Source organism: Muscardinus avellanarius (genome assembly GCF_963383645.1).
Source record: "Muscardinus avellanarius genome assembly, chromosome: 17".
Classification (NCBI taxonomy): Eukaryota; Metazoa; Chordata; class Mammalia; order Rodentia; family Gliridae; genus Muscardinus; species Muscardinus avellanarius.
The window spans coordinates 25,439,341-25,453,199 of record NC_137803.1 but is presented as its reverse complement, the minus strand read 5'-3'; the positions used below and the strand labels follow the sequence as shown (position 1 = coordinate 25,453,199).

Here is a 13,859-nt window from a genome sequence, read left to right as displayed (position 1 = left end):
CATGGCGCGTGTTTCACAGTCATACACAGAGTAAAATGGTATTTATGAGAGTAAGCATGCCGGGCGTGGTGACGCATGCTTGTAATCCTCGCGCTTGGGAGGCGGAGACAGGAGGATGGCGCAGGTTCGAAGCCAGCCGCGCACACTGGCTTAGGAGACCCTGTTTCCAAATAAAAATGTAAAAATAGGTCTGGGAGTGTAGCCCGGAGGAAGAAAGGCTTCCAGGAACCCCAGTACCACCAAAAAAAAAAAAGAGAGAGAGAGAGAGAGAGAGAGTGTAAGCAGATTAATAGCAAAGAAACATTCGTTTCTGGCTGAGGAGACATTTGTTTTTCTTATTTTACAAACATTAGCCCTCATTAGAGAGTTCTGGCAAATTGAGAATGTGATTAAATCTGATGCAATGAAGTAAAACGATTTATCTCCTCTCAACATACTAATACCTCCTTAATGCTCATTCGTACAATAAATGAAGCATTAGATGAGAAAAACTCAAGGTCAAAAGACCTCTCTGCAAGGCCCAGCTTCCATCCTGGACCTGTGTACTGGCTGAAACGTTCATCCAGCAGGTAGAAAGTGCCCTGCATTTGTTGCCTAAGCGATAAGTATAAAAGATGCTCTCAATCTACACACGAAAACTGGCGACTGTTACCTTTGCTGTGGAAAACAAGACTGGATGTGACTTGATCTAGTTTTTCTTCCTTAATTCACTATTGTCACTTCTGAAAGTCACCTGCTCTGCTCCATCTCACATGATGGAAATCCACATTCCCCCATTATCATCACACCAATATTGATGAGATTAAGATTAACTGGGGGAACAGATGGAGATTGTGCTTTTAAGCTAAGTGATAACCTAGCCAAGTAAGGGCAGAAATATGAATACATGCCCTGAATTACATGTAACATTAGGATATTCAAAAACAAGGCTGCTTTATCAGCTCTCACATCTACCAATATTGCTTTGCTCTTATTCCACACTCACACCTTGTACTAAGCCTTTGAGCAATGCAATGAAAAACATTTAATTACCTCTTGACAGGGCCTCCCCACTCCATGCACTTAGGCAAGTGCCAGAGAAAACAAATAAGCTTTCCACTAGGTACCCAAGCCAAGAGGCCTGCCAAAAATCACAGAGGATGCTGCAATAGAGGTGGTTCTTTGGTGAAGAGGGGCCATGGCGTGGAAGGGGATGCAAGTGGAATTTAAAGCAATTCAGTGACATCAGTTGAGTGTCTATAGTATGCCAAACCTCATCTTGGGAGCTGTGAGGAACATGAGCCTAAGAGTCAAACTATGTCTTCAATTAGAGCAATTTTGCAAGTATACATGCCAAACACAACTCAACCACCAACTGCATGTATAAAATAAAGGAATACAGAACCCCAAAGTAACCAAGATCTCAAACTTTTTTTTTTTTTGTGGTGGTACTGACCATTGAACTCAGGGCCTTGTGCATGTTAAGCAAGCACTATCACTTAACTATACCCTGCAGCCAATTTTCATTTTCTAATTCTAATTTTTGATACTGGGATATTCTATCACTGAGCTACATCACCAGCCCTTTTAATTGTCTATCTTGAGACAGGGTCTTGCAAGGTTGCCCAAGCTGGCCTCAAACTTTCTCAATCTTTCTGCTGCAGTCTTCCAGGTAGCTGGGATTAGAGGCGTGCCTAGCTTCAAAGCTTTTTATTTGGCTCTGCAACTCATCCCATTTTCAGTAGAAACCATCTTTACCAAATTTAAGCAACTGGTGTTGCATAGTAATAAAACAAACACTAACAAACACTGGTGAACTCACCACCCAGATGAGTAGAGTGATAGTCCTGTCTCTGATCCTGCTCCCCTCCCACCTCCACCTCCTAGATAATAGTCTGTAGTTTCTTCCTCCCTCATTCCTCGGTCTTTCCTCGTGGTTTTAGTAAGTACATATCCTTCAACAACACTATTTTGTCTCAAATTCACAAAATTATTCTGTATGTATTCTTTTGCAAAGCACCTTAATGATGATGCCTAAGATAGCCCCCACAGGAAACAAGGCAGTTCTGTGGATAGATCTGATGACTGGTAGGGCTGCACTGAGGTCAGGGTGGGCAGCTGGGAAAAGGACGCTGAACCTATTTGGGTGGTGAAGGTGCACGGAGTAAGATGGTGAAATATAGCACAATTTGCTGGATCAAGTATTTTCCCTTCTTGCCTCCCCATGATGTCCAGTATCCAGCTTACGATGTCAGTGAGTAGAATGTGGAGCATCCTACGGCCCTGCATCCTCCACCCCCTCCCCCGCCCCACTGAGGCCGAGCTCCAAACTAAGGACCTACACTTCTTGATGCAAAAAGCCATTTTAAGTCTTTGATTTTCATGTAAAGGGCATCTGGATGTTAATATTCCTTCAGGAGTTCACGTCACAGCACATTTGAGTTTTACAATGGCAAAAAGAAACCTTTCCAAATAAAGAAATATTCAAAACATTAGGGGAAAAAATCTCCAGCAAACGCATTAACTTTTCAGGATGGGCCTTTTCATTCCCCACAAATGTCAGGAAAGGTGAAAAATGCTCCAGGGTTCACATCACTATCAGAACTGTTCAAAAAGGGTTCACACTCACAGTCCCTGCTTCTTAGAGCCCAAGAGATCAAAAAGAGCCTGGGCATCATCATGAGACCGTCGCAAGGAGAAAGAGGGCACTAATTTATGAGTCAGTGAAGACATTTTAAGAGGGACTTTATAATACCCTGGAACACTGGTGGAAAAACTTGTCATTCTCACAGGTAAAGTAGCAAGATGTCAGAAGTGCTCATTCGTGCCCGGGTCCGGACCGCATGAGGACATCCTTGTGTCCTACCTAAATGCCAGGTGAGAGGATGTTTCTGAATTGCTTTGACAAGTTCCATGATGGGCTCCAGTATACATCCATAATGCTCCCTCCACTGATCTAAGAAAGGGGCCTTGTCTGAAATGACCAAAGCTGACAACTCAAAGAGGGGTTCTCATTTTCCACTAAATGCTCATCTAGTCAGACCATCTGGTTAGATCTTTTTGCTTCTCTAATCTGAATGGGTTTTCTCTGTTGCTGGGGGTTGGATGGTGCGGGGGAGGGGGAAAATAATTCTAGGCTAAAAAAAAATAATAACTCTGTTAGAGTGTTTTATGCACAAATGCTGCTCTAGACTCGCCACCAAGAAATTGGATACCTCCTGGAAGGCAGAACAATGGGCAGAAGCCAGGGCCTGGAGCTAGGAGGTCTGGGCACCCAGTAGCCCTGAGGTCCCATGCTTGTAAATAGGATGAAGGAAGTGCCTACGCCTTACTGTTGAATGAGCTAATAATATATAGCATAAAGGAATGATCTGGCACAAAAGCTCTCCACAGAGCTTTGCAGTTGAAAAACACCACTGTTATGAGAGTTAACAATCAAAGGGGAAAACATGCCAAGCTCCCTTATAGTGTTTTATCCTAAATGTTGTTTGTGCTTTCCTATCTCTAAAAAATAGTTATGCAAATGGCATAAGCAACTACAAATAATGCCAGTATCAACCAGAAATACTGAAAAACTCTGCACAAATACCACGCATGTGAAAAGATGCTCAGCCTTCCAATGACAGTTGACATTAAGGCAAATGAGAAACTTTGTGCAAAGGTTTAAAAAGAGAAGCAATGACATAAACTTGGAAAACTAAACAGGTTCTTTTCTGGAAGATACTAGCCATATGGAAAAGTCATTATAACATGCCACCAATTTATCCTAACAGAAGAAATGATATTACAAGGTCATTCTGCAACAATTTATTTTTACCTCAAAAAAAATTGCAACCAGACTAAATATTGGTCAAAATTACAATAGTTAAGAACAGTATAGCTGGGCATGGTGGCGCACGCTTGTAATCCCCTCGCTTGGGAGGCAGAGACAGAAGGATAGCGCTGGTTTGAAGCTAGCCGCGCTGGCTTAAGAGACCCTGTTTCCAAATAAAAATATAAAAATAGGTCTGGGAGTATAGTCCATAGGTAGAAGGGCTTCCAGGAACCCCAGTTCCACCAAAAAAAAAATAAAAAAGAACAGTAGAGAGTTGGGTGCAGTGGCACACACTTGTAATCCCAATATTTGGGAAGCTGAGACAGGATCGCAGTTGAGACCAGCCTCCGCAACTTAGCAAGACCCCATTTCGAAACAAAAATAAAAATAAAAAGGGCTGGGGGTATAACTCAGAGGTAGAATTCCCTGGAGTTCAATTCCTAGTACCACAAAAATAATAAATCACTATGTCCCATCTATAAAAGGCCATGTTACACAGCCATTTAATGGTTAAATTGCTTTTATATGATACAGGGGGGAAAGCATAGATTAAGATTTAGAAGCTAAATGGAATCATCTCATACATTTTAAGAAGACGCTGTGCATAATTAAGTCTAAAGCAGCTTTGCCCAATAAAATAGAGACCACAAATGTGGGCCACATATAGGAGGTTGAAGCTTCTAATAACCGTCTTAAAAATTGAGTAAAATCGGAGCTCAATGTATGCAAAATATTTTTTCAACATATAATCGATACTCAAAAGTACAAATGAGATATTTTACATGCATTTTTTCTGAGTCTTAGAAACCTGGTAGCATATTTTACACTTAAAGTTCATGCTAATTCGAGCCAGCCTCTTTGCAACTATCAATAACCCCATGTGGCTACTGTATTTGAAAACGCAGATCCAAAGAATTGTATAATACTAGCTGTTTCTAAGAATGAGAGCAAGCCTTTGTCTCTTTTACATTGCTTCAATAATCATTCATATTAAAAAAATTGTAAAAAATGTTTTTTAATTTTCCTTTATCTAAGAACAGAAAGCACTGCTTAAATCTTTTTCAAACCACTCTTGCTCCTTCCCCTGGGGTGTGGGGGGAGTGGGACCCTTTTCTCCCATGCCCATGTCGTCTCTTGCTCTGGTAGTGAAGTGTTTGCACCAATCCCTCACCTCCTCACTCACCAAGTCCCCTTGTGATCAACACCCATGTAGGGTGGCAGGACAAGAATTCCATGGCTTGGATCTGGAATGATGCCCAAAAGCTCACATAGGAGAAGGACGATCCCCAGTGAAGCCACTTCAGAGGTGGGGCTCTTAGGCAACGATTGGCTCATGAGGGCTCTGACCTCATCATTTGATGGACTAGTCACTGATACCCAATTGGACTACTAGAAAGCAGGTCATCAGAGGCAGGCCCTGGATGGGTTTATCTTCTCCCCATCTACCCCTCTGCTTCTCCACTACCACAAGCTATGCAGTTTTCCCTGGCCATGCCCTTTCGCAATGATCCTCCGGTTCACCTCAGGCCCAGAGCAGTGGACCGAGCCGAGCATGGATGAGATATTGTGAATCATGAGCCCAAAGACTTCTTTCCTCCCCAGGTGGCTCTTGACAAGTATTTTGGTCCAAGTGACTGTAACGCTTTGGGTGTGGAACGTCCCCCGAGCCTACACAGAAATGAGGTAACAATGCTGGAAGTGGGGCTTGTTTAACAAAAAGCTAACAGGAGGGTTAGAAGAAAAGGCTGCAAACCCATAATGCTGGTAGCACCAGCACCATGACTGGAGAACGCAAAGCAGCAGAAAGTTGCCAAGTACATATGGCGCACCAGACATAGTATGTGGAGTAGTGGCACTCGGCATAATCCTCCAATAACCTTCTCATGAAGCAGATAGTGCCTCAGATTCTCTAGATAAATGGGGTTCAGAGCCAGGCATGGTGGCTCATGCCTGTAATCCCTAGACTTTGGAGGCTGAGGCAGGAGGATCACAAGTTTGAGACTAGCCTCAGCAACTTTAGCAAGACTGTGTCTCTAAGAAAAAAATAAATAAATAAAACAGGGCTCAAAGACAGAATGTTTCTAGGTCCAGCCTTCAATAACAAACAAGAAGAGTTGGGCTCAAAAAGTATCTGCTCCAAGGTGTTGGTGCTAAAAGTCCTTATACAACATTCAGGGTAGTTTGCATCAGGGTCAGAACCTCGGGCCAGGACTGGCTGCTATTTGTAAGATGTTGCAAGACAACAGTATTTCCTTAAGGAAAAGCAAACTCCAGACATCTGCGCAAGAACTCAAAAATCCCAACATTTCTCTTCTATACTCATTCTTCTATTTCCAAATTATATTTTCCCTTAAAGTTTTGTCACTCCAAACTTAACATGTTAAAAGTCGAAAGTGATCCTTGGCCCCAGCCTGACATCTTTATTTCTGACCAAACCCCAAAGCCAGAAACCTCATGGTCATGTTGACTTGTCTCCTCTTGCCCCTCATCATCAAACATAAGTTCTAATCTCAGTAATCCCTACCTAACTAAAAACATGAGGAAAAGCATACCTCACACCCAGATACTAGCTTCACTCTTCAATTGAAAATAAACTTATAGACACCACTTCAGGGACCCAAGTGACCCCATCTGTAATGAAACACCAGTATCGTTTCTCCTGAAATGAGGCACTAAGAAAGGCACAGCACTGCTGATGTTCTTGCCAAAAAAGAAAAATAAATCACAGCCTCTAGCTACAAACACATACAAAAAACATTAAGGCCAAGCAGAGTCATTGGACAAAATACATGTTTAGTATTCTTAAAGTGCCATTGTCACTAAAGACAAGAGGAAAACCACACAACCCTCACCAATAGGAGACTTAGGTTAGCAACGTGACGTCCTAAGTGGGATTCTGGCTCAGAAAAAGGACAATAATGGAAAAACTACTAATAGTCCAATAAGGTCTGTAGACTACTCAATACCGTTACGTGAATTTTCTGGTTTCAGTAATTACGCTTTGGTTAAGTGAAGCTTCATTCAACATTGGGGAAATCTGGGAAAATACACATGGGAACTGTACCGTTTTTGCAACATTTCTGTAAGTCAATCTACATCAAAATAAAATAAAGAGTTTAATACTGTGATTACTATTCCCCCAAAAAATGCCTAAATTATCTCTGTCCCCATGTTTAAAGTCACTCTTCCTATAGTCCTCTTTTGAAGGTATACTTCCCAGTCTCAGGTCAAATTCTACTTATTTACCCTACAGAATGGGAGAAGGTCTTTACCAGCCACCACTCTGATATAAGGCTAATATCCAGAATATACAAAGATCTCAAAAGACTCTACACTAGCAAAACAAATAACCCAACCAAGAAATGGGCAACTGAATTGAATAGACACTTCACAAAAGAAGAGGCACAGATGCCCAATAGATACATAAAAAGATGTTCAACATCATTAGCCATCAGGAAGATGCAAATCAAAACTACCCTGAGATTCCATCTAACCCCAATCAGAGTGGCAAACAAAAAGAAATCAAATAACAAATGCTAGTGAGGATGTGGGGAAAGAGAACTCTTTTACACTGTTGGTGGGAGTGCAAACTAGTTCAGCCACTATGGAGATTAGTGTGGAGATTCCTTAGAAAACTGGGAATGGATGGATCCACCATATGATCCGGCTATACCACTCCTGGGTATCTTTCCAAAGGGGTTGAAATCTGACAACTACAGTAACATACGCATACCTATGTTCATAGCAGCACAATTCATAATAGCCAAAATAGGGAACCAACCTAAGTCTTCATCAACAGATAAATGGATTACAAAATTATGGGAAATACGCAGAATGGAATTCTATTCAGCTATAAAGAACAAAATCATGTCATTTGCAAGAAGATGGAAAGACCTGGAGAACATTAAGTGAGATCAGCCAAGCACAGAAAGAGAAGGGACATATGTTTTCTCTAATATGCCCAAACTAGGGAGTATTAGAATACTAGAGGGCCTCCAGATAATGGAGGGGAAACTTCAGCAAAGCTAGAATGAAAGGATAGGAGAGAAAGGAGGCTAAGGTTGATTCACGGAGGAGCTACATTTGAATATGTGTAAAAGCATGAATGTAGCATGGTTAACCTGGACACATTGTTGGGAGGGGGGAAGGGTATGTGGGGGAAGAGGGCACCAAGCACAGTCTGAATGTATGCCATTTTCAATATGATCCACATAAAAATAAATAAATAAATAAAACAAATTCTAGCCGGGCATGGTGGCGCATGCTTATAATCCCAGCATTCAGGAGGCTGAGACCAGAGGATCGCAGTTCACGGACATCCTCAGCTACTTAGTGAGGCCCTCCGCAACTTAGTGAGACCTGGTTTCAAAATAAAGAATAAAAATTGGGCAGTGGGTGTAGCTCGGAGGTCAAATGCCTCTGGGTTCCGTCCCCAGACCCGCAAAATAAATAAATTCATTCATTCTACTTATTCAAGGTCCAGTCATGTCTCATTCCGCCACCACCTACTAGATCAACTCCTCCACAAAGGGTCTATTAACCTTGATCATGACACATGCATCATCCTATCTTTGTATATTTAGATTGCATCGTTAGACACAGTGGAGGCTCCCAAAAACGTCTGACAATGGTCTGTATTTTCCAGTAGCCTGTGTGGGGAGATAAGACATCACACATCAACTACCACCAAGAGTGGGATGGTCAAGAACCTGCTCTTTGAGACACATCCAGGCAATCAGATGTGCCAAGTGGACTGGGTAGCAATTCTGGATTTCTGCCAATTACCAGATGAGCCAAGAAGGACCTGCTGGGTTTACAGGCACCTGAGAAAGGGAAGCAGAAGAGAAGAGGAGCCGGAGCTAGGGATGGGAGGGAGGACATAATACACAAGGCAGACAGCGAGGCTAGAAAGGAAGGTGAGCATAGGACAAGAAACTTCCACACCACACTCCAGCCTCCCAAGACCCCATCAAGGCCAAAAACTGAACTTGACACCCATTCTGCCATACTTCCAAGTTGTAGATTATTTTGGGTTCCCAGAGAGCCAGATCCTGAGATGAGTCCTGCTTAAGAGATTTGTTAGGCAGTGTTCCCAACAGATAAGAGGAGATGCAGGAAAGGAAGCAAGGGTGTGGTGTTGAGGAAAAGACCCAAGCACAGTAGCTCTCGCTCAACCCTGCAAAAGAATCCCAGAAACAGTACAGTACATGCTTTAGAGATGCTCTGTTCACAACGCGGGGAAGAGGAAGCTAAATTAGGTACATCTCTGTTGCTTTTGGACTAACCCTCCCCCCTTTGAAGAGGATAGAAATTCTCAGACTTCTTGGGCACACAGACAAGGACAATGTGAGGGAATATTGACAAAGTGACACAGAAGATAACTATTGAGTCAGGAAGAGAATAGAAGGGAGACGAGGGGAATGCCAACAGCATCCATAATCATCGATCGTCAAACCCTCATGTCTAACACGCACCTCTACTTCTTAGGAAAGGCATCACTAGGGAGCCAACAAGGAAATCCTAAATCGTCAGTCCCACCAACGGTGAGGATGGACACAGAATAAACAAGAGGCTCTTGCCACCTTTAAGACTGATACTTGGGGGGGAAAAATCTATTTCTGATGCCCAGGTGAGGGAAAGATAGAGCACCTGAGTTTGGGGGCAGGTATACTCTATTTTTCAAAGGGTTAAGTATTCAAGTCAGTACCCTGAGTGCTCCCAAGCTCAAAAGTATCTTACACAGAGTGTGTCCACCAGTAAATCAATATTCTAGCAGCACTCAAAAACCCATGGCTTGGGACTAGGGATATCTCTCCATGATACAGCATTTGCTTAGTATGCAGGAGGCCCTGGGGGTTCAATCCCCAGCACTACAATTTTTCTTTCAAAATCTATGACTCAGATATTAACCTGTTAATTAAGACAAGCAGGAAGGAGGAATTGTCTGAAGGCACTGGGTTTCAGGCTATTGACTTCCCAGTCAGTGTTGCTAGCTAGAATCAAAGTGGTATGTTCAAAGTGTAATTATTTGAAACAGCAGTACTTAAGTTTTTCATCAAGAACAGCCCTCTATAAAGGAGAGTTTTATTATTTACCCCGAGGGAAATATTTTATTTTTTTTAAATAAGACTTCTCTATAACCATTACAATCAAATCATATTCACCACGGTAGCACATGCTTGGACTTCTGAGACCTGTACAAATCAGGCCGTCATCTTTTCCGGCAAGTTGGAAGCCAAGTACAAACACTCGCCGCCTACGTGCCACTTGGACAACAGAACCAATGTCAGCTCCACCTTTCCGTGAGATTGAATGAGGCTGACTCACCTTGACATCACCCTCAAAGCGTCTGGCTCTGACCAACTTCTTTCACCATCCTCGCTACATAGAAAGCAACTTCTCTGTGGAAGGTACCAGGTCTTCTGAAAACACAACTGTTTTCCTTAAGTGGGAAGTGCGCTTTGCCAATGACAAAAATCAACGGTCCCCCAAACCCACGCTCCAAAAAAGCTCACACAGCATAGGAGCCTACAGTAGAGAAGAACAAAATTCAACTGGACAGAGAGTCTCTTCCTTAGGTCACCATAAATTCACTAATGCATTAAGTTCTTACCTCAACTCTTCCAATAATAATATCTTCCAACTATGTCACCAAAGCAACAAATATGACCAATTAGGGGCTTTAACATTTCCATCCCTAAATGATTATACACACCGTTGATATAACAGACGGTCATTTCCACGCTACGCATAATGTATTAAAGTGGGTGCCTGGGTCCAGTGTTGATCACATTAGAAAAACTCACTGGCGTGTTAAAAATGAAAGGGAATGTCGGTTATTTCAATGATACATCAAGACGAACAGATCATCTCACCAAGAAACAGAGAATGTGAGCAGCAGGCAGTTCCTGTGCGCTGTGTGATTCATACACATACTGAGAATCCAGCCTGGCAAGTGGGGGTTACCATGGTTAGGAAACACTGCAACTGCTTCTCATAGTAAGCTAACAGTGTGTCCAACTCTGCCAGAAATAACTGCTCAGAACACAAACCTGGCGTGTACCTCTGGGCCACAGAAAGGCTCTGGGACTCCAGAATCAAAACCCAAAAACTAATGAACTAGAAATCCTACTAGGGCTAAGTGCAGTCTACCGCGCCCTAGGGAGGGAATCATTCATTTTGGTTTAATTATGCCAAACCTTCACACCAATGAAGCTATTTTTTTAAGAAAATATCTTTTTTTGAACATCCCAAGACCTTTTCCTAGGGAAAGCAATTTTGTCCATGCCTTTATAACTCGAGTATGTTGAGTGAGGCCCTCTGCAACTCAGTGTGACCCTGTTTCAAAATAAAGAATAAAAAATAGGGCTGGGGGTGTAGCTCCGAGGTAGAATGACCCTGGGTTCCCATCCCCAGTACCCCCAAAAAATGTATGTTGAAACCCCATTAAATTCAGGCCGGACTAATTCATCATTCCCAATAATTAACATACAATATATTTGCTTCTAACTAGAAATCAAATTGTTTTTCCCCTAAAGGTGTAGTATCTTTAGAAAAATTCAGTATAAATGTTTAACAAAGAAGGGGGCTCATAAAACTCCCATTACGCTTCATTTGATACAGCAATTCAGTATCTGCTGGAGAACTTCGATGCACTGCACTCATTTTACTAAACACAGGTGTTATCTATGCCCTTTAGTGAAACATCATCTTCGAACTCAGCCTCTCACCCACAGCTTGAAGTCTCCATACCCAGTTCTTAAAAACTGGCTTCACACCGGGCGTGGTGGCGCACGCTTATAATCCCCGCGCTTGGGAGGTGGAGACAGGAGGATAGCGCAGGTTCGAAGCCAGCCGAGCTGGCTTAGGAGACCCTGTTTCCAAATAAAAATAAAATAGGTCTGGGAGTGTAGCCTGGAGTTAGACGGGCTTCCAGGAACCCCAGCACCACCAAAAAAAATAAATAAATAAAAAATAAACTGGCTTCAGAAAAACACCTGAGAGGGCTCCTCTCCAGGCCCCACAGTTTAAAAGGGTAGCGTGTTTTGTTTTTTGTTTTTTGGTTTTTTTTTTTGTTTTTTTTTTTTTCCCAAAGACTGTAGCTTCTCCAAGATCGCAGAGCGGAAGATGTCTTAGGTGTCCCGCATGGGCCCAGTGGAGTTACCCAAAGGTGTTATCCTGAGGTCCCGAACACCAGGCGGCAGCGTCAGACCACCACGTGAGCTTTAACCTGTACCCTTGCTGGGGAAGAGGGAATTTTAGCAGTCCCACTAACTGAAGGGCGGCCAGCCGAAAGAGCTGAAGGGCTCCCCCCAGCGCTGGGCTGCAGCGAGCTAGGGAGGAGGCGGAAGTAGCTCTTCCTACCCCGCCCAGACCTGTTGGCCCAGCCGGAGTCTCCGAATCGGAACCGCACTCCCGCACACGAGTGGAGAACACGCCCCTCCGCACTCAGGCGAGCGCACCAGGGACCGTCAAACGCGCTCCAGACACCAAAGAAGACGGACAAGAAGACCGGATATCAGGATATCCCAAACGTAAAAAAAGAAAAAAGAAAAAAAGAAAAAGAAAAAAGGGGGGGTCTCGCTAAGTTGCTGAGGCTGGCTTTGAATCTACAATCCTCCTGTCTCAGATTCCCAAGTACTAGTATTTTAAAGGGTGAGGAGCAGGTGCTTACACCCCCCCCCCTCCATCCCCAGCACTAGGCTGCAACCCCAAGGGCCGGGTCGGCTCAGGGCTGCGATGAGCGCTCCGGGAAGCGAAGGCTGGTTAAAACCCCTGCACCTGCGGCGGAACCGCACCGGTTCCCAATTCTGAGCAGCGGGTCCGGCCTGCTCATTCTGACCTTGAATAAATCCTAAAAATCCCCATCCCATCCTAGTCCTGGCTCCGCATTACTCCAACCCCTTCCCCACAATAACTGACGCCCCCTTGCCCAGGACTCGCTTCAGAACGCGCATCTCTAGCAAGTTAAGGACGGGCTTAGCTGGGACCGCCCGGGACCGCCCCGGCCACCTCGCTACGCGGCTCACACCCCTCCCCGGCCGCCGCGCCCCGCGCACCTCTGCCCTCTCCACCGCCCAGTGCCCGGCCACCGCCCCCAAGGTCGGGGCTCTCCTTGGCTGCTAGAAGGGAAGAACGAGGAGGGCGAGGCGCCGCGGACTCCCGGGCGGGTCCGCTCCCCGGAGCCAGGGCCGGCACGCGGGGAGCCGGGGAGCCCCCCGCCCCGGCTGCGCCCGCCCCGGCCGCCCACAGGTCGGGCGACCCTCCAGCCAAGGCCAGGCGGCGGTCCCGGCGGAGGCCACAGCCCGCGGGGCGGGCAGTGCGGGGCGCTGCAGCGACAGCCAAACTTTCTCCACCCGGGAAGTTAGGGGCGCCGAGGAGGGAAGCGAAGGGACACCCAAAGGAGCTCCCGCAGCCTCCAGGAGCCGCAGAGGAAGGCGGCTCGGCACAGCGCCGCCCCGTGCCCGCCGGCCCGCACCCACCTGGCTGTAGAGCTCGCTGACCGACATGACCCCGGGGCCGGGCCGGAGCCCGCGTCTCTGCGCGCGGCTGGCACCCCTCGATCGCGCCCCCGGCTCCTCGCTGCCCGGGCAGCTCTCAGTCCACGGCCGGCCGGCCTGGCGCCATCTTCCAGACTAGCCGAGAGTTTCTTGTTCACGCTCCCCTTTTCCCCCAACCTGCCCAGCCGGCTCCCCGGGGCGCTGCGGCCGGCTCGCCCTCGCCCGGCGCGACCTTTACTCCCGGGGCCGAGGCGCAGCTGCAGCCGGGCGGGAGGTGCGGGCGGGCGGGGGAGGAGGCTGCGCGGCGCCGCTCCCTGCACAGGTGCGCGGAGGAGGTGCCGGGCGCCCGGAGGAGAGCCAGCGAGAGGACCCGAGCGTCATCGCGCTCGACCCGAGCGCCGCCGCCGCCTTTAAGGGCTCCCGCGCCCCCGCCGCCAGCGGGTCCAGCGGGCCGGGGCGGGGCGGCTCCGAGCTGCGCTGGGGAGAGGCTCAGGCCGCCCCCTGCTGGAGCCCGGGCGCCAGGCCCAGGTGTGCAGGCTAGCGCACCTGCCGCACCTGCCGCACCT

At 46.2% G+C, this 13,859-nt stretch overlaps 1 protein-coding gene across 1 annotated transcript in view; it reads right to left on the bottom strand.

Annotated features, from left to right (window-relative positions):
- MYO5B (myosin VB) overlaps positions 1-13,302 on the bottom strand; it is a gene marked incomplete at both ends in the record, with an annotated part of 329,445 nt that extends 316,143 nt beyond the window's left edge. The window contains one exon of the mRNA XM_080714447.1: positions 13,276-13,302. Coding sequence (XP_080570573.1) covers positions 13,276-13,302 — 27 coding nt within the window. The remainder of the gene's footprint in view (positions 1-13,275) is intronic.
- Positions 13,303-13,859: the final 557 nt, after the last annotated feature.